Source organism: Lactuca serriola, chromosome 7 (genome assembly GCF_051521515.1).
Source record: "Lactuca serriola cultivar US96UC23 chromosome 7, Lser_US96UC23_V15, whole genome shotgun sequence".
In the NCBI taxonomy this organism is placed as follows: Eukaryota; Viridiplantae; Streptophyta; class Magnoliopsida; order Asterales; family Asteraceae; genus Lactuca; species Lactuca serriola.
This window is the reverse complement of record NC_136414.1, coordinates 128,722,066-128,743,332: the sequence shown is the minus strand read 5'-3', so window position 1 is coordinate 128,743,332 and position 21,267 is coordinate 128,722,066. Positions and strand designations below refer to the sequence as shown.

The 21,267-nt window shown below is 36.0% G+C and overlaps 2 protein-coding genes and 1 long non-coding RNA gene across 5 annotated transcripts; 2 read left to right on the top strand and 1 right to left on the bottom strand.

Annotated features, from left to right (window-relative positions):
• The first annotated feature begins 1,566 nt into the window (after positions 1 to 1,566).
• Positions 1,567 to 4,231, top strand: LOC145060982 (putative protein phosphatase 2C 5). 3 transcript variants are annotated; one of them, XM_079008324.1, is made up of 9 exons: positions 1,567 to 1,770; positions 1,848 to 1,924; positions 2,113 to 2,369; positions 2,456 to 2,627; positions 2,712 to 2,929; positions 3,011 to 3,118; positions 3,196 to 3,321; positions 3,398 to 3,630; positions 3,764 to 4,231. In XM_079008324.1, exons 3-9 carry the CDS (start codon positions 2,154 to 2,156, stop codon positions 3,939 to 3,941), a joined length of 1,251 nt encoding a protein of 416 aa, XP_078864450.1. In that variant the 5' UTR covers positions 1,567 to 1,770; positions 1,848 to 1,924; positions 2,113 to 2,153; the 3' UTR covers positions 3,942 to 4,231. The 3 variants fall into 3 exon arrangements, with proteins under 3 accessions (XP_078864450.1, XP_078864449.1, XP_078864448.1); XM_079008323.1 differs by having other exon boundaries at positions 1,848 to 1,986; XM_079008322.1 differs by lacking the exon at positions 1,848 to 1,924.
• Positions 4,232 to 4,392: 161 nt separating this feature from the next.
• LOC145060983 (PRP38 family protein) lies at positions 4,393 to 6,601 on the bottom strand. The gene is made up of 6 exons (XM_079008325.1): positions 6,225 to 6,601; positions 5,977 to 6,098; positions 5,788 to 5,878; positions 5,538 to 5,664; positions 5,383 to 5,453; positions 4,393 to 4,955 (listed from the first exon to the last, which is right to left on the bottom strand). The coding sequence occupies exons 1-6, from the start codon at positions 6,512 to 6,514 to the stop codon at positions 4,520 to 4,522; spliced, it is 1,137 nt and encodes a 378-aa protein (XP_078864451.1). The 5' UTR covers positions 6,515 to 6,601; the 3' UTR covers positions 4,393 to 4,519.
• A 2,929-nt stretch (positions 6,602 to 9,530) lies between these two features.
• Positions 9,531 to 11,048, top strand: LOC145063384 (uncharacterized). The gene is made up of 2 exons (XR_013687933.1): positions 9,531 to 9,992; positions 10,165 to 11,048. It is a non-coding gene; the product is annotated as an uncharacterized LOC145063384 (long non-coding RNA).
• Positions 11,049 to 21,267: the final 10,219 nt, after the last annotated feature.

Here is a 21,267-nt window from a genome sequence, read left to right as displayed (position 1 = left end):
TAAAAAGTTACTAAAAATTAATAAATATACCATTATAACATGATACTATGATTACAAAAACCCTTTTGATCCCTAATACATCAGATTTAAATAACCAACAATTGCATTTGGATCCAAGTCTGTATAAAATGGAGAGAAAAAAGTGTTATGAACAATGGGTTCCAATAGCACCGGGAATAGATGTGGACTTGCAACCTGTTGTCTACTACATTTGGGACTTTGTGAATGTTAAGGGAATTCAATAGCAGGAGGCTGTGGATATGTGGGAATTCCATGATCGATGATTCGATCCTGATTATTGCTATATAACACACAATATGCGGCGACTGTTGTTGAAGCTTCAGAAGGCGAAGACTGGTTTAGCTTCGAGGATGACGACTGACGGACTGCGATAACGTGAATGGAAGAAAAAGACGGAATCGGAGGAGGGACAAATGGTATTGAAGAAGAATATGACATCATTTTAGAAGCATCAGTTCATGCTTTCTTTCGTTCCTTCAGACTATAGAGAGAATTTCAAAAAAGAAAAGAAATGAATGCGATGAAGTGAGAAGAACCCTAACAGTAAATCTAACAATTTGAAACTTTTTCCCTTAAAGTTTTTTTTTTTTTTTTTTTTTTTTTTTTTTTTTTTTTTTTTTACCGATTAGGGCGCTTAGGCCCACCTAGACCCGATAATCTCCGTCTTTGACCAATTTTGACCACGTCCGATAATAGGGTCCGATTAGCTATAAACGTCGGCAATGGAGGACCGTCAAGCGCCTAGGCGCCGATTAATCGGCCGCCTAGGCCGATATTTGCAACACTGATATATATATATATATATATATATATATATATATATATATATATATATATATATATATATATATATATATATATATATATATATATATATATATATGCACTACTATAATGAATGCAGATCTTTTAAGCTAATGATTCGTTTAAACAACCGGTCCAGAATGCTTCCATTCCGGACTACGTTGTCATTTTTTTTAAAATTTCTATAAACTTGATTACTTTAAAAAAACAGAAAAAAATTTGTTAGACTATTTAGATGCTGTTTGTTAAAAAAAATAAAAAAATAAAAATTCAGACCACTTATTGTTGCACCGTGTAGTACACGCGAATGACTTGACCCTTCGCAGCTGTTTTTTTCTCAGAAGACTTCTGACTTAAAAACTGGTGCGCGTGTGCTATGTGGCGCAACAGGAGGCCAACTGCTCAAAACTTCTTCACACATTGCTTTAACTTACTGCAACAATCTGCAGACGTTAAAAAACAAACAAACTTTTTATTAAATGTTGCAGCCGTTTGGTCCACGTCTTCTGCTACATAGGATTGCAGAGGTGGTTCGCAGACTTCAGACATTTTCGCTTCGAAAAAACAAACAGTAATTAGTTTCGCTAAATATCAATTTAACAGAGGAAGTGATTTTAAAAGAACCGATAGGGATAAGCAAGGGCAAAGGGCATTTTGGTGATTAAGAAAAGAAAGCTGTGTTTTGTGGATTACAAAGGGACAAATTGGGAATGTCAATATCAGATAGACATTTTCCCCAAACCCGCTTTTTCATCCCCGCGTTTCTCTCTCATAAACCCACAACCATAATCTTCTGAAACAAATCTATGTGTTTCTCTCTCTCTCTTTCTCTTAGGGTTTTCAGAATTTGATTTCCTACTAAGTTCATGAAATCTGGATTTCAATTTCCTCAATATTGTTTTAGTTTCTTCTAGATCTGGTTGCACGTTCTTCAATGTCTTCGCTGTAAGTTATCAACGCTTCTGTTTTTAATTTCTTTACGAGACCACATGTTTTCATTTGTCTGTATCTGCATTTTGCAGGCTCGATGTTTTTTATAAACTAATGTTTATCTCAAGTCGTTTACTTGTATCATCTTTGGTTTTACCTTCCGAAGATGGTAATTTGAAATCGTGTACAGTGAATATCTACATTACAATTTGCGACTAGTTTTTTGAACCAGTTATGTGAAAATTTAGATTATATGAAGTTAAGCGTTGTTTACTTTAGATGAACAAAATTCTCAGATCAGCTAATGGAGTTTGTGCGTGATTTCTCGATTCTGATGTGCTTTTGAAATTGAAACAGGTTTTCTTACAACAAATCATTATGAGAATCCGTAGTGTAAAATGAGCGAAAAGGAGACTATGACGATGAAAACAAAGCCGCCTCTTGTACCACTTGGAACACTGATTGGTCGTGAGCTTAGGCATGGGAATGTGGAGAAACCTACAGTCAATTATGGACAGGCGGCATTAGCAAAGAAAGGGGAGGATTATTTCTTAATTAAACTTGATTGTCAGAGAATTCCCGGCAATCCATCAACATCTTTCTCAGTTTTTGCGGTATATATAGAATCCATTTCACCATTCTTCACAAACCCTTATGATTTCGCTACTAACATTATTATTGAAATATGTTTTTTTGGTAGATATTCGATGGGCATAATGGTATATCCGCTGCTATTTTTGCAAAGGAAAATCTGCTGAACAACATTTTAAGTGCGATTCCTCAAGGATGTGGTCGTGAAGAGTGGCTTCAAGCACTTCCTAGGGCATTGGTTGCAGGATTTGTGAAAACTGACATAGAGTTTCAACAGAAAGGTAATGGATTTCCATATCATCTCCATCATTAATTTATCTTTCTTCTTCTTGTATCCTCAATCAACCCTCTTTGATGAACAATAGGCGAGACATCTGGTACAACTGTGACATTTGTTGTAATAGATGGGTGGACTATAACTGTTGCTTCAGTTGGGGATTCAAGATGCATATTGGATACACAAGCTGGTGTTGTTTCACTACTAACAGTCGATCATAGGCTTGAAGAGAATGTTGAAGAAAGAGAGCGTGTAACAGCAAGTGGGGGTGAAGTAGGACGCCTCAATATTTTCGGAGGAAACGAGGTATAAATAAAAATCAAATTCAAGTTTTATACTTAAAAAAAAACATAAATCATTTGTTCTTGTGAATCTGTTATGTTATAGGTTGGCCCACTTCGATGTTGGCCTGGTGGGTTGTGCCTTTCAAGGTCAATTGGTGATACAGATGTTGGAGAGTTTATTGTCCCAATACCTCATGTTAAACAAGTGAAGGTATGCCACATGACACATGATTTCGTATATTATATGTTAAAAACTTAAAAAAGTTGACACATTTATTATTTATATAGCTCTCAAGTTCTGGTGGAAGACTTATAATTGCTTCTGATGGTATCTGGGATGCTTTATCATCTGATACAGCAGCTCAATCTTGTCGTGGATTGCCTGCAGAACTTGCTGCAAAGCTTGTTGTTAAGGTGGTGATTGATGTTACACATAATATATATTTATATACATATTGTATAGAATTTTAATCTTTTGATTTGGTTATAGGAGGCTCTTAGATCAAGGGGACTAAAAGATGACACAACCTGCTTGGTTGTTGATATAATTCCATATGGGTATCCAGTGTTGCCTCCAACACCTAGAAAGAAACAAAATCTGCTTACTTCATTAATTCCTGGAAAGAGATTTCAAAACTCTATGAATAAAGTTCCAAATAAGCTTTCAGCAGTTGGGACTGTAGAGGAGTTGTTTGAAGAGGGTTCTGCAATGCTTGCAGAAAGGTATGTTTTTTTATCAACTCTACCTAATTATAGCAAATATCTTCCAAATACAATGCAATTTCCACTCAAATTGGATTAGATAACAAAAAAAAAAAAAGTTAAGAACAAAGTATATTGGTATTTGTTGTTGCAGGTTGGGAAAGGATCTGCCATTGGATTCAAGCACAGGAATGTTTAGATGTGCGGTTTGTCAAGCAGAACAGGAGGAGCAAAGTGGATCTGGACCACTCATGTTATGTTCAAAGTGTAGGAGAAAGAAAGATGCAATGGAAGGGAAAAGGGCAAGCAGCCTACACACAATCACAATATAAGTAAAACTAAACCTAAAAGTAAATACTAATTAATTAAAATACATTCTTTCTCAATTCTCATTGGCAGTTGTGTGAGCATATGATGATCATCTGTTTTTCTTTTTGTTATCATTGTGATGGTTTACGGAGCATGTATGTGTGTGTGTGTGTTTCTTATATTTTGTGCTCTCGGCTGTTGGACTCACTAATTAAGAACAATTATATATATAGTAGTGTGATAGGATTTGATTGTGAAAGTAAAAATGTTAATGTCTTTGTATCGTTAATCTCATATGATTTCTGTTTAAGCATTATTTATTGTACACATGATTTTGCCAATTATTCTTACAGCTTAAGTTGTGTTTGTCAAGCGAAAACCTATTATCCAGTTACCAGTTTTTCAAGATCAAAAATTGCAAAATAATTGGTGAAACTAAAAAATATATATATTAAACTGATCGACTAAAAAATATAACATCCTAAAATGATTCAATCTCATATTTATAGAAGATTACAACAATTATATCATGTATTCCATTAACAACAAAGTCCAATAAAAAATCAAAACCATGCTTCTTTATGTCATGTCTATTTTGTTGTCATGGCCTGAGAGGCTTCAAACCAAGTGAAGCCCGAATCCTATTAGCTTCTGCAATCTCAGGATCCGGATGATCCGTTCCATCATCTTTCTTCTTCTCCTTCTCCTTCTCTTTCTTCTTCTTGGCTGGTTTCACATCATCTTGCATCCTTCTAGGGCTACCACTGCTGTCCCTGTCCCTATCTCTATCCCTATCCCGCCCATGTCTCCTCCGCCTCTCCTCCCCATCATCCCGACCCCGTTCGTTTCTGTCCTTGCTCCGGCTTCTACTCCGGGAGCGGCTCCTCCTCCTGCCGCCACGTCTCTCCCTCCCATAATCCCTTTCATCTCTCCCACGATAACGGTCCCTGTCCCTGTCTCTGTCCCTATCACGCCCTCTTCCACGCTCTCGCTCATAATCATAATCTCTCTCATACTCTCTATCAACATCTCGGTCCCTGAAACCAAAAAACAAAATACTATATTATAACATTTTTGTACTCTTAAGAAAATCTATCTGTGAAAATTGCTTATATAAGTAGATTTTTCAAATTGCAATGTAGAATGATATAATAAACAAACAAACAAGAATGTGCAATCCATCATACTTCTCATCTGTACACTGTCAGTACAGAGAAACCTGGCAGGATCATAATCTGTTGATTTAGGAAGCTGTTTACATCGCCTTCAGCCTATGAAAGCTCAAGACAATGATAATTGATAACCCAGTGTGATGTGGGTCCACCCAAGGGCAGAAGATTGAAAACAGCTTCCACAATTAAATTTTTCATGATGATAAAATTACTACAAAGATCAAAAAAGAAACTAGCTAAAGGAAAGTGTAGAATGGATAACAAAGAGCAAGTAATAGTAATACTGTAATACCTATGTCTATGGCTGTCACGTTTCCTATCTCGCTCTCTTTCCTTTGTTGGGCTTTGTCCGCGATAATAATCCTACATTCACAAAAAATTAGTTATAAAATATAATAGCAAGTGATTAAATTATGTATAGAAGTTGTTATGCAGATAGATTTAAACCTTTTCGTGACCCCCAACATCTGTATCCATGGGTTGCTCATCCTCATCTTTTTCCTCTTCTTCCTCAAAATCATCTTCAAGTGCACTTTTTCTAGGTTCTAAAGCGCCAATTGCTTCAATGGTAAGCCTGTTAATGACCAAAATCACTCTTAATTTCATTATTTTTTTCTCATATGACATACATGAGCATGCGGATCAATGTAAACTGGATAATGTTGGAAGAGGAAATGAAAAAGGAAAATTGATGTACCTTTTCTTTATGCGTGGAAGAGCAATATCACAGGAATAATCTTTTGTCAAGAGTTCATCAATAACCTCATCCACATGTGTCAAGGAATATTCTGGTAAATCAAACAAAATATATAGCAAGATACATCAGTATACCAAGAAATAGCAGAACGAAGTTCAGAAAGGCATAATTCTAGCACAAAAGGCTTACTTCCATCGCCTAATTTGCGTCTCAGTTTCCTGTAATCATTGTACAAAGGCTCTAGATACCGGTAGACATCAATATCTGTGCCTGTAAGTCGCAAGTAAAAGGCTCCAAGGATTCGTACATATCTGCTCAACAAACGATAATGTTCAGGAAAACGGAGTACAATACGGAAGTGTAGAGATGCGAGCAATTTCATAATTTAAAAAATATATATATATATTAAAAAGCAAAGAGGAATGAAAATGACTGACTTGTAATCTTCGTTTTTGATGAATTCGACGACGATTTCTTTATCAGGCTGGATCTGGAGCATCTTCATGACGAGGCAGATGAACGGCGTCGGTTTGCGATTTCCGCCGTGGGTGCCGCCGAGGTGATCCAACTCCATGGCCTTGTCCACAAGCGTCTCAGCTGTCAAACCGAAACACTGCTCCTTCCAATATGTGTTTTGGTAAATTTTGGATCTCAATATCTTCTCAACGAGGTTTTGGGGGTTCGTTCCATGTATGCTTTTCGCAGATGGGTCCGTACGATTCGCCATTGATGATTATAGCTCCCGATTGATGGTAAGCTTAGCGGAGCAATTTGATTCTCCAAAACCCTAGCATTTGAACCCTTTTAACTTTCCCCCTAACTGAAATGGCATACAATATTTATGCAATTAAATTTCAGTCCCTAATCTTTCATCTATTTCAAATACATACTCCCAAAAAATAAGATGTATCAAGTTCTTAGTAATTGCAGATCAGTCCCTGACTTTCCATGTATATCAAATTCACCCAACATGAATATGTATTTTCTTATATATTTCATATTCCTAAGGAAATTTTGGTTTTATCCCAAATCAGAACATGTAGATCTAATTAGTTTAATATAGAATTGTCCCACCTGAGTATCCAAAGGTTTTGATAGATTTTGAATAAAAAAAACATTTAAATACAAATATTTTAGATCATGTCAAGATGATTTAAATACCGTGTGTGTGTGTATATATATATATATATATATATATATATATATATATATATATATATATATATATATAGAGAGAGAGAGAGAGAGAGAGAGGTGGGTTCAATTGAGAAAATAAAAAAGGTTGAGAATGAGGGAATCATTTTCACCTACTCATTTAATCTAAGCATAAAAAGACACGGTGCAAACTTGTAAATATGATATAATAGTCTTCAATCACAAATACGTAAGTGTAGAGAATTAGATAACAGTTGAAATTCATTTTAATCGATCGTTATCATCCAAATTTCTCCTCCAACCTTCAACAATCATCCAGATTTCTTCAATTAAATCATTGATCAACGTCATCCTGTGTTAATCAATCATCGATCTTCGTCAATAACACGTTTATCAACAGCATTCAACAGTTGACAACAAAAATTCGTTTTTTGCTCTTTCAATCCAACCTTCAATTCTGCTTGAATATGAGCATATCTTCAACATCTATGATTAATTATACTTCCAACATCATTAGATCAACATCATCGATAATTAACAAAAAATTCAATTCGTATCATTCATTCAACATCGATCATCAAATAAAACATCGAAATTAAGGTTAGAAAAAGATCAAATCATTTTTTGTTTGAAAATTTTCATATATTTCTCTACCAATCTATTATTTTGTAAGATTTAAATAGTCAAAGTATCATATTTATCACATTTTTTAAAAAGTTAACTTGTATGCACTCCAACTGTTTGATGAAATGCATAAACTAAATTACCATGTTATATTTATATATGAATATGTTTTCTCACCTGAATCAATATGTGATTATTAAAACACAAAACAAATATGCAAGTCTGTATGTTATTCATATGTGAATAACATATAAAAATTGTATATATTTCTGAAAACACCTTGTAATATTCATATATGAATATACTGTGCAATATTCACATATGAATATAATGTGCAATATTCACGTATGAATATACCAACTATTATTCATAAATGAGTATACGATCTAATATTCACAAGTGAATATACTATGTACTATTCTCATGTGCTATACCATGTAATACTATATAATATTCACATATGAAAATATCATCTAATATTCATAAGTGAATATACCATCTAACATTCACAAGTGAATATGCTATGTAATATTCACAAGTGAATGCATCGTCTAATATTTAAATATGAATATACCATGTTTAGTATATGTTATATTCATATATGAATGATACTTAAATTGTAAAAAAAAATTAATCATAGTTTTTATTCATAAGTGAATAACAAATGTACTGTAGTAAAAACCTGATTTATTTTTATTCACTTACGAATAACGATAGCTGAAAATATAAAAAAAATAATTTTTTTATTTTATCTTAAAACTATATCAATATGAATGTCTATTTGTAGAGAATAAAAATTCATGAATTTTGGTATATTTAAAATTATTTTTCGATAAAAATAGCTTCTTAAAAATAAAAATAAAAAACAAAAAAAATATGTTTTTGTATATATTAAGGTAATGTTAGCATAGTTTAAGGAAACATGTTTTGTTGGAAAACACATGTGCATTCATTTCGAATTTCCGCCGCTACGTTGGAGGCTTTTGTGACAAAAATAAATGATTGGCTGAGAATGATTCCCCCATTATCAACTTTTTTTTTCTCAATTGAGCCCTCCTCTCTCTCTCTCTCTATATATATATATATATATATATATATATATATATATATATATATATATATATATATATATATATATATATATATATATATATATATATATATATATATATATATAGGGAAAAGTGAATATACCTTTAAGGGTATATAAGCTTAGGTACCCAAACACATAATTCTACGTCGTTTTGTGTCATGTATATATATATATATATATATATATATATATATATATATATATATATATATATATATATATAAGTAGGTTCAATGGAAAATGAACAATCAGAGCAACATATGCTGGAACCAATGATCAAGTGACACGTGTCCGTTTCTTTATTCATAAGCAATCTACTTTGGAAGTTATATATATATATATATATATATATATATATATATATATATATATATATATATATATATATATAATTATCCAATGTTCTTATAATTCAACTTATGACTTGATTTACTTCTAAGATATTTATAAATTTCACATTTATCTTCCTCTTACATAATTTTCATTTTCAACTATAATATATATAGTCTATTAGGTCTTTGTCAAAAAGATGTGATATAAAAAAAGATAATAATGAAATTTCGAAAATCTTAATTGTAAATCAAGTTAGGAATTGAAGTTAAAGAGCATTATAATGAATATATCAAACAAAACGGCGTATTAAGATGAGTTTGAATACCTAAGCTTATGTACCCTTAAGGGTATATTCACTTTTCTCATATATATATATATATATATATATATATATATATATATATATATATATATATATATTAAAATTCTCCTACCTTATCTACAGTAGTTTGCTAAGAATTTGGCAAAAATTATCATTCCTTTATATATACATGTTCAACTTTATATATATATACATGTTCAACTGTGTCTTATTTGTGCTAACAATTCTATATCTTTTCTTTTAGAAGTTATATTTTGCCATTTTGTTTATTTTTGGTGGATATGTGTTCTTTCCACCGCGGCGGATCTAAACCAATACATATTGGATTGCCTGGTCGTGTGTACGCCAGGTGTGATCACCGCTTCTTTCAGGAAGTGATACATGTTCTGGATGTGATACGTTTTCTGTCCCCTTTCTTCTCATCCAGAAAACCCCACAAAGACATCTCTTGGTATCACCAGACCACCTCCTCCACACTTGTGCTTACCGTCTTCACCACCGTCGACGATATGTTCCTTCAAATTATTCTTTTATCAATTCCACTTCCTGGCTTCCGATCAAGCGAAGAGGTCAACACCTGTTACTCATCTTCACATTCATCGCTTCCATCTCCTACATAGCATCGATATCTCGACGCACTCGGGCCCTAGATAGCACCCACACCTGCAATCGGTTCAGGTAATGGACTTCAACCCTATTTTCGTTTCTTTCTATGCCCCTACCTTCGTATTCACTTTAAGCTTCATTTTATTTTTAGATTATCACATGGATTTTCCCTTCATCTGTTACGCCATTGATTCAATTTCGTCTATCAACGGTTTGGACTCATGAATTGATGGTTGCTCTTCAGGTTTGGTATGTTGTTGAACCAATCAGAACTATTCAACCGACGATTTAATGCAATAGTCATTGTCTTTGTACATCATGGAAGACCCCCAATAAAGACGTTCATTTGAAGTCCCACCATCGAAGATACAATATTTTCTGCTTCCGTGTTGCTTCTCCCCAGTTATATGGTCTTTGATTTCCTTTCTTTTTAAAGCTTTGATCAAAGATTTCAGTTGTTCTTCAATTCAGATCATATAAATGTCCAGGCAAAGATCCTACAACGGTTAATCACTCTCACACTGCCGGTTAAATCTGGTTTGGGGGTTTTCATTTTTGATGTTTTGTAATCGTTCGTATAAAAAGTTTCAATTCAGTGTTGGACACACTGCCGTCTCTGACTTTTACCACCATCACCACATGTGGGTTTCCCCTGCCAGCCTCATCAGCACCTCTTGGATTTCTATCTACTTTCCGTAACCCTAACTGAAGTATCGGTTCACAGTCGAAACTTTTTAGTCCGAAATTTTGGGGTTAGGTTTATTTTGAAGGTAACTGAAGTATTGGTTCACACTCAAGATTGTTTTTCCTAAATTTTAGAGTTCAATTTATTTTGAAGGCTCTGTTCGTGATCGCCCATGAATGATTATGAACAAGGTACAGAGTTTAAGTTTTTGAGGCAGTTGATTTTGGATTCCCTCAACCATGCTTTGATCAGATCAGATTAGATGAAGAAGTTCAGGATTTATTGTTGTTTTTTATTAGAATTTTGCGAGATTGAAAAGGTGGGAAGGTTGTACTTCTGCTCCTACTTAAAGTTTACAATGTCTATTATATTTCTTTGTTATTTCATTTCATCCAACCCACCATGCCTTTATTTTTATTGTTAGTGATATTGTTTGTTTGAAATGCTTTTACATACTCAATTAGTGAATTATGTTCAATATAAAGCGTTATTAGAAGGATAGACATTGCGAATATGGAGTAACTATACAAGTGTTTTGATATGGAAACCACAAAATCCATGGACAGCTCTACGAGGTCAGTTGTATGATCATCTTCATAACCAAACAACTAGATTTTAAGGTTGTCATGATGAACAGCCAATACAAGTCTAATTAAACCTCACAACTTATTTCATAGAGGTAAAAAAGCTTAATTTCTCTCAGTTACATTCATTTCTAGACTTCAATGCTCTCATGTTACTAATTAGTAACAGGGTTTCACACCGGACCTGTGTATTTTGTTCCTTGGTTGTCAAATTTTGTTCTTTTTTCACGATTCTCTTTAGTTCTCTTAAATCCCATCCTTGCAAAAATCGAAATACAAGATTGTATAAATGTCATATTAAGCTTAGTACAATTGGAGGAACTTTTTACCTATGTTTGGGATCGATGGCACCTAAGAAGGAAAGAAAATATAATTGGAGGATTTTTTTCGGACAAAACGAGTATTCTGATTCTTTGGACTTTACAGTGAAATCAAGCTTAAGAATTCGCAATTAATAAGAAACAAATGAGAATGAGGTAATCTGTCACTCCCCTTCATCAATTTCTCAGTTATGCTTGCAATTTTGCAAATAAGAATTCAGGTAAGTTTGTATGTGCTTCTTTCTTATTTAAAAGCTCGGTTAATGATTAATTGATCATCAAATATCAAATATTCAATCATGATCTTGAGATACAAAGGTTTGTTTGAGAATGAATGTTTGAATATTTTTTATCAATGATTATTGAATATCAACTATTAAATTATGATTTACTGTATCTTTCATATCATTCATTTCCATTCTTGGTTTGTTATTTAATGTGACAACCCGATATTTTTTTCAAGTCAATGTAACATTCAAAAAGTCAAATATAATGAACTATTTAGAATCAATGGAATCAACGTCAAAAATGAAGTGTTCTAAAACCTAAATTGGGATACATAAAGTGTTAGATATCGTGCCAAGGTTTCCAAAAATATAAAGATAACTCAAATCCGAGTTATAACGAAGGAGTTATGACCAATCGAAAATCCACGACACACCCAGTAAAACATTGTTACGCGTAAAAAGTGAAACCACAATAAAATACTTTTTAGTCTTAGGTATCTAAACGGAAGTCGTAGATTTAGTTAAACCGTGAGCATGCATAAAAAGAACGCCCAAATCTGACTTCGTATGAGGAAGTTACGATTTTTCTAAGTTTCGGAACAACGGTAGACAACTAAAAACTCGAAATAAAGATCGAGCGATTTTTAGCCGATGTAACCTAAACGAGAGTTGAAGGTCTCTACAATAGTAGTACAATGGTAAAAAGACAGATGAAAACGGACATCGGATAAAGAAGTTATGGATTTTTAACGGAATTATCCTGTCCCGGCCTATTTAAAATATAATATTAAAAATTAATGTCAAAATTAGCCGACGAAGTCTAAATGAAAGTTGTAGAGTATATTCTCACCTTCGCGTGGATATAAAGAATGTCAAAAATGGAGCTCGTATGAGAAAGTTATGCATTTTTGAAGTTTTTGGCACACATTACGAAGGTTATCCGAAGGAGTACGCCCAGCGTACGAGATGCATGGACTCAGATCGGCCACGTCGCCCCCTACCGCTCTACTGCTGTCCCATCCGAAGACCGAAAACCGTGACATCATCGCTGACGTACGCCCCGCGTACGAGGGTACGCCCAACGTACGAGGTACGCCCCGCGTACTTCGGTGTACGCCCAACGTACGAAGGCAGTTTCCTCTCCTATAAATAGCATGCGAGACCTCCGACTTTCCTTGCTCATTTCCTCTTTCTCTCTCACTTTTACTCCACGTTTAGCATCCCGAGACGATTCCAACTTCCCGGTTTCATACCTCAGTCCCAACGAAGGTCCGAAGCTCCGAGATTCCCAAGAATTTCACCTCTTTCCGGTCGAAGTGCCGCCTGAGAAAAATCTTGTTTTCTTCGAATCATCACACTTTCCAGGTGAGTTCATACCCCTACATTTTCACGTCTTTTCATGTTTTAGGGGGGAAATACAAGTGCAATACAAGAAAAACTTATCGTTTTATACGGATTCAAATACATCATCTACATTTTTACACATGTTGAATAACATTGATATCGACGTTATACTTTACATGCCAACTTAATATTATATCGAGTTTTTATTACCATCTGGAACACACTTTCAGAAAACTATAATGGGTATAGTTTATGGGTTAGTTATTACATCTTTACGTAAACATCGCGAAATGAAATACTTTCATCTACATGGAATATAGACTTCTTTTTTTGTAAATCTATTAATACTAAGTGTTGTGAGACATTCAGCTTCAACGTACTCTCAGGTACGCATTTCAAGTCCTGTATTATAAACCATAATCTCTTGGAAGGAGAGCGTGATACTTGTGTATAGATCTATACGGGATTGACAATCCCACACCTAAACTGTTAGCTACAGTTAGACTGGCAGGTCTGGGGTGACAAGCGTCATAACACTACAATGCCTGAAGAACGTTGTTACAGGCAGTTTGGGTCAATAGTATGGTTATAAAACTCACACGGAAGTATTAAAATTAGTTTGATTTACGAGACTCTTGAATGCATTCAGTATACATTATTTGAGTATAAATACACTTTCACCATTTTGAGCAGGAAAGATACTATTGCACTCCAGCCTTGGAACTTTTTCAAACTATATGTAGAAAGTATTGGATTTTCTGGAAAAACACGCTCAATTATTTTTGCTAAAGGACATACAAATTTCAGTACAAAAACGCTTAAGAACTCACCAACTTAATTGTTGCCCCTTTTTTCAAAACTACTTGTATTTCTTAGGGAATCAGTAATACAAGTAACCATCAGCTTTGGGAGAAGGAACGCTGAGGCGTCTATTATCAAAACATTTTAAATCATCATATTTGTAATATTCTTTTGAAACATGTATTACACGCAACAATGTAAGCTTTTATTATATTTATGATGGTTGTGTTTACTTTCTTTACAATATTCAATTATTATGATCTACGTGAAGTCATCCACCCTCGAATGTTTCTGTCATTCTAGTTTGGGGGTGTGACAGATTGGTATCAGAGCATTGTTTATAGTGAACTAAGTATATCGAACCACATAAGATATACAAACTATAAATGCAAAAGGGACCAAAAACCCTCTGACAAAACGTTTTCATAAACGATACTTTTAATAAATTAAAATGATATATATATATATATATATATATATATATATATATATATATATAAGTATAAGTACACGCATGCATCGGTCTCGTGTAACACCCCGAGTTCAGAAGTGCAAGTTCAGGGTTCTTAGTGTAAATAAGGAAGGTCGACTCGGCGAGTCGATGGGTAGACTCGGCGAGTCGAGTCGCGGTTCTGGTCGCATGTTAAAGTGACCAACTCGGCGAGTCGGCGGCTGGACTCGACGAGTTGGTGCTGGAATGAGAAAAACCCTAATCTTCGGGGTTGCCCCCTATTTAAAGGAATTTATGTCCTTCACCCAGACCCCTAATCCCCAGAGAGTTCCAGAAGCCCTAATATCTGAGAGTGTGAGCTTGGAGAAGTGTTTGGAGCTTTGAGGAGTGAACTTTGTGAAGGGGAATTGTAGATCAAGAGGCTAGCACCAAGGATTTCATGTGAATCAAGAACCCACTCCAGTTTGGACACGTTTTGGGAGGTAATAAGCTGTTATCTTAACCTTTTCTTCTAGAATCATTCATATGGGGAGGCTAGGGCTTTCCTTGGTTAAGGAATTTTATTATGGAAGCTAGATCTAAAGTTGAAACTTCAGATTTGAACCTCTTTTGAGTCCTAAGCCCATATAGTTTCCAGTTCTTGCAAGGATGGGACTCTCCTAAGGTGTAAAGCTCCATTGGAAGCTTAGTTTGGTCATTTAGAGCCCCTAGAGCCTTGCATACACGTAAAGTTTGCAACTTTACGTGATAATCATGCCCTAGAAGCCTGGATCTACAATATGGTGTTGTTACATGGCTTAGAAAGCCACTGTATGGATTAAGAACTGAAGCGACTCGGCGAGTCACATGGGTGGACTCGACGAGTTATATGAATATGTATGGACTCGATGAGTTGGAAGAACAACTCGGCGAGTCTGTTGAAGATTGCCTTGGACTCGGCGAGTCTGTTCTTGGACTCGGCAAGTCTGGTCGAGAAGTCCTAACCTTTTTGGTTGAGCTGTGAATCGGTGAGTCGAGGGACGACTCGGTGAGTTGAGCAGGAAGGGACTCAGAGCTTGTTGGACTCGACGAGTCTTAGGGCGACTCGGCAAGTTGAGTCGTGGCATGGGAGTTTCTGAGCATAGGAACTCGACGAGTCAACGGGTTGACTCGGCGAGTACGGTCAACCAGGAAGGTTGACTTTGACTGAGAACTTTGACTTTGACCAAGGGTTGACCAGTTGACTTCCAAGGGTATTTTGGTAATTATTGGTGTTAATTGGTTTTGGTTATTTGGTAATGATCTGTGGTGGAGTTCGTGCTGGAGGTCGGAGCAGTGTGGCCTTATTTCTTCAAGTCGGCAGTTGCAGGTGAGTTATCCTCACTATATCGACAGGGTCTAAGGCACCAAGGCCGACCCTTTATCGGATGGGAATCCGGGTAGTTGTTTGTTATATTATTGCTTGGCTATATCTGCATCCGGGTAGTTAGGATGGTATATGTTAGAGACCTGGTTAAGGTCGATATCCTGGTATATAGGATGATGTTATGCTCATGACCGGTTAGGTTAGTATCCTGGTTAGGATGTTGTTATGTTATGCGATCTGCTAGATCGGTTGATTAGTTGTGAATTGCTATATGATTATATGTTTATGTGCACATGGTTGTTGTACTGGGGTTGGGTTGAGGCGGGTCCTGCTTCGTGCTGTAGGCCAACATACCAAGGGCGGACCGGTTAGACCGAAGGCCCGACGAGCGGTCCGGATAGGCTGAAGGCCCCAAGAGGGCGGACCAGACGTGCCGAGGCTCGGAGAGTGGACCAGACAGACTGAAGGCCCGGTGCGGGCGGACCAGTCACACTGTAGACTTGATATGCATGGTTGTTCTGTTTATGTTATGATATGATATGATATGTGTATGGTATTGTGGTTGGTATTTTGCGGGGTAACTCACTAAGCTTTCGGGCTTACAATTTCAGTGTATTGTTTCAGGTACTTTAGGAGACCGTGGCAAGGCGAAGGCATGATCGTACCGCTCCTAATGTTTTATGATTCATGTGATATGGTTCTGGGGGTACTCTGATGTTTAAACTATTTGAAAATAATATGTATGAACTTAATGATTTTTGAATGAAATAAAATGTTTTAAATTGGCCTAAATTTTTATGGGTGTTACATCTCGTATCATAGCTAAAATTTTACAAAAAGTATTAAGGCAAGTTGCAACACTACGACTAGGCCTTGGGGTATGTAATCAAATCGAGATTAAATATAGCCTAATCAACTATATTTATCCTGGATGTGACCAACGTATGTCGAGGAATGGTCGTAGTGAGCAACAAGTCGAAAACTTACCAAAGAAAATACTAGAATCGAACTTACAAATTTGAAATACTATAGGAGTATTTTAAAACCATAAGAACTATAATAATCGTGTGAACCTCAATATTTAGATTCAGGAAATCATGTGACAACCCGAAATTTCCATTCTGTACAAACAATATCAATTCAATAGAAGTTATAACAGTCACAGATAATCTTCAGACTTTTTTGTTTAAGTTTGAATACGTCAGGGTTTACACTTCAGGAAATATCAGGAGAGTGGATGCACTAGGGTTTAGTGCAACTCTATTATTCCATCACTCTATTATATTAGAGATCATTTCGGGAATAAAAATATTTTCTGCCAAAAATATCTCAGGACTATAAATAGAATTCTGAACTAAATTCATTCATTATTCGCGTTTCCAACTAGAGAAAAGTCATTTTCTCTCTCACGGATCTTCGGGTTTTTATCCCAAATCGTGAGTACCTCTCTCTCTAGTAGTGTTAGAATGCTTATTATGTGTTAATAACATGAATTAGATAACTAAATAACGAGATTTAGGAGTTTACTCCCCAAGGTGTTCTTGGGCGGTAAACTCCCGAAACAATGCCTAGCCTTTCCCCCGCGATATACTATTGCCTTAGGCTTGTTTATAAGTGTTCTTGGGACATGAAAACACCAAAGAAACACATAGGTATGGGAGTTCACGGCCCAAGAGGATCTTGGACCGTGAACTCCAAAATCATGCACAAAAGGGTGCTTTTAAGGCACCTAAAGCATTGGACATTTACTAAGAATTGTTCCCACTTAAATCAAGGACCAAAACACATCAAAATCACCTTCCAAAGTGAGTTTACGGCCAAGACATGGTTCTTGGGCCGTAAACATGAAAGAAGGGCACCAAAGTGTGCCTAATGCCTTCATATGCTTTAGGTAAAAGTCTAGAACCTATCCCACATATGCAAGAGACTTGAAAGCAACAAAAACACCATTCCAAGGGAGTTTACGGCTGTAAAATCCAAAGGAAATGGCCTTGGGGCCGTAAACTCCTCTAAGGAGTGTTTCTAGGCCTTAAACCCTTCCAAGAATTTAACCACCAAGTTGGAATAATTCTAGGAATTTGTAACTTCAAAACACACAATACACCCATGGTTGGGAGTTTACGGCCGTAAACTCAAGAGTTTACAACTATAAACTCCATGTGTGATGGTATATGAAGAGTAAACTCATATATGGGGTCCTTTGGAACCCTAAATACAAGTACCTTGTCCCACAATAGCTTAGATGCAATCCTTAGGGCTTAAAACACTTATATAAAGTGTTTATTATGTCTAGGATGTCTTAACATTATCCATTAGTAATTTGAGACTAATTGAGTGCATATATGTGTGATTATATGTTCATTAGGATCGTAGTGTGTGTACAAGTCCTCACTTGACGCCTAACAATCCTACACCGTCCAGTACATCTAAACTACCAACTACGGGTGAGTTCATACCCCTTAATCAATGTTTTAAATGATTTTAAACGTTTTAATGGGGGGGGGGGGAATACAAGTAGAAAACAGTATGTTATTAAATCAATCTTATGTATTTTATAACTGTGTTTTCACTCAGTAGATTTCACATATTTCAAAAGGTGACACATGAAGTGGTTTCCTATCTTAAAATACCTTAATAACAAAAGTATTAGTTTTGAAATGTTTATTAAAATGACATCAATTCATTCTTAATTATTGTTCAAAACTCCTAGATATCTTTCAAAACCATTATTTTACCTTCTTGAATCAAACTATACTTATGCGCATATGTTCATATATATGTTAGAGATTATAGTTTTCACCCTTCATTTAGTTTCCAATACTCTTGGGTAGCAAGAGTGCATAAACCTACGTAAACAACCAATTACCTTTTAGTTAACTATCATAGGGATAGTTAGAAGATATCAAACATTATTACTACTACAAGGAATCACACAAGAGTCAGTTCATTCATGAGTCTATACCAATACCTTACATGATACATGAGTACACTTAGGATTACATGATACATGAATATGTTTACATATACTTACCTATTACATGAACACACTTACATGAATACCATACAGGAACACTTTTACATAGGTGCGTTATCCTGTATTCACTTACCTGGATACTTGTACTTAGAACTACGAGGATGATTTATTAGTATTTTCGGTGTAAATTATCTTTCCTATCCCGGTTCAATGGGATATCTCGGTGGGACTTACCATTCCGAACCCCACTGATTAGCACTAGTGGTCGATGACCATCTACGGAGGTCTAAGGTTACTACTTATACTAGGTAGATCGATAACCGGGGCTAACCCCTCCACCCACCTGCTGCTGCTACAGAGGACAAGTGGACAATCTTCGATTGTTCATAAGGTTATACCTTTCGCTTATTGCGATGTTGTGTTACTCCTAGTACCCAGCGATGACACTTACATTAATACTTTTTCTGGACAATCTTCGGATGTTCATTAGGTTACATATTTCGCTTAATGCGTTGTTGTGTTAGTCCTAGTACCCAGTGACAACACTTACAGTAGTACATTTTCCTGTTTACTTTATTTTGTGATACTTTCACATAAACGATGAGTTAGACTAAGTACTTTAGTACTAAACAATTGAAGGAAAAACTATCATTTTACTTACAAAACATTCGGGTCTTGGTAAAAGACTACATTGCCATAACAAAACATTCGTGTCTTGGTAGAAGACTACATCTCAAACTAATAGAAAATAAGGGATTTTCTAGGGTTTTTCATACTTACATCAACATTTTCATTTAAAGGTTTACACGGCCTTCATAATAGATTTTCATAAGAAAGACAACGACACTTAATTACTTATGAATTCACCAGCTTTAAAGCTGACACTCTCTTTCAAAATAACTTGTATTCTCAGGTCATCAGTTAGACAGGTGCAATGGCCAGGTTTTTGAGAAGATGGAGCACAAACAAGACTCGCCTTATTTTGATTATTCATTTTATTGTTGTACATTATGAAAGAACACACATGTATTAAAACTCTACTTATAATGCAATGGATGATGTTGTTGCTTGTTTATTATATTACACTATTGTGATACTGTACATGATGTCCTCCACCCCTGAACGTTTCCGCCGTTCGTGGTTTTGGGGTGTGACAAATCGTCAAATAAATAAAAAAAATATTTTTATCAAAAGTTACCTTTTTACTCCCAAGTTTTTATAAAATTCTCTTACCTCTATTTTTCGACTAGACAAAATGGCAGGATTTCACATTCCCGGGGACCCCTACTACCCCAACCAAGGAAATGGAGGTTGGATTGAGGACGACCCAGAAGAGGATTTTGAAGAGAAAATTCCCGAGGAAGAACCAGAAGAGGAATCCGAAGAGGATTCTAAGGAAGACCCAGACGAAGGATCAGAAGAGGAAGGAGATGGTGGGAGCATAGACTCGGAGACTGAGGTCTATAACCCTCCCCAAGAAGTATCAATTCCCCGACGGAACTTTCAGGGCCCGGCGCCCCGCTGGGCTGTGGATCTGAAGCAATGGAGTAGAGAACAAGGGCAACGCCCACCCTACGGCATGGTGTGAGGCTTTTATAACCTTAGCAACGAGGGTTCGGCTGACAGGGCACTCCCTGTCATGGTTCGTCGCATTGCCAACCAAGGCGAGTAAGCAAGAGCAAATGCCAGCCAACTCTTGGACATTGGGGCCACCGTTGCTGTCACTACGGTACGTCTTAGTCGTCTGGACGAAGAACACGATCAGACAATAGAGCACATCTTTTCCCTTCAGAAAGACATTACTGCTGCTAGAGTCAAAGTAAGGGAGTTTCGTGAGGAACAAGCCGCAATGGAGAGGCGTATCATCGAGGCTGAACGTCAGGTACTAAGGCTTCCACAACCACCTACCATGGTCCACATCATGCTACCCGCTCGGAGTAGAGTGCGTACTACTGGCGCTATATTTATACCTATTGGCTAAGTGTTGGTGTTACCTTTTCTTGTATAAATGTAAACCCGACGGATTGTGAGTACACAATTCGGAGGCCGAAATGCTGTCAAATTTTCCCATTTTCATTGATGTACCCTAGACCTATAAACGGTCAAATTTTCCCAATCGTTGTATCATATACTAATATCAATGAAATTGACACGCATTTATTATTTCCTTGAGTATCCCATTTAATTCTTAAAAGAATCATACACTTGTTTTTGAAAGTTTCCGTTAACATGCAAAAACCAGAAATGTTCAGAACTAAAACTTATAATACTAAAACCTTCCATAATCATTTCAAATGACTTATCAAGTATCTGTCTCTTAACTTGTGGCAGAATAATGTCACCAAGAAGAAATCCCCGACGCTTCAATACAAACGGAACACCAACACCACCTCCACCACCCCCTCCATCAATGGATGCTGCTACCTTTCAGGATGCTGTAACAGCTGTCGTAACCGCAACAATGGCACAAATGAGTAACAATGGATTAGGAGGAGGAATAAATAGCTCTACAAATGGCCAAAACCAAGGTCACTCCGGGGAATGTACCTATAAGGACTTTTTCAACAGCAAACCCATCCCCTTTAATGTGACTGGGGGAGTGATGGCTCTATCCCA

Coding starts and splice junctions, on each gene's coding strand:
- LOC145060983 (XM_079008325.1), bottom strand. CDS start 6,514: ATGGCGAATCGTACGGACCCATCTGCGAAAAGCATACATGGAACGAAC. Junction 5,665..5,787: donor CTTCCACGCATAAAGAAAAG/GTACATCAATTT, acceptor GGTCATTAACAG/GCTTACCATTGAAGCAATTG. Junction 5,454..5,537: donor ATGTTGGGGGTCACGAAAAG/GTTTAAATCTAT, acceptor TTGTGAATGTAG/GATTATTATCGCGGACAAAG.
- LOC145060982 (XM_079008322.1), top strand. CDS start 2,154: ATGAGCGAAAAGGAGACTATGACGATGAAAACAAAGCCGCCTCTTGTA. Junction 2,370..2,455: donor CATCTTTCTCAGTTTTTGCG/GTATATATAGAA, acceptor TTTTTTTGGTAG/ATATTCGATGGGCATAATGG. Junction 3,631..3,763: donor TCTGCAATGCTTGCAGAAAG/GTATGTTTTTTT, acceptor TTGTTGTTGCAG/GTTGGGAAAGGATCTGCCAT.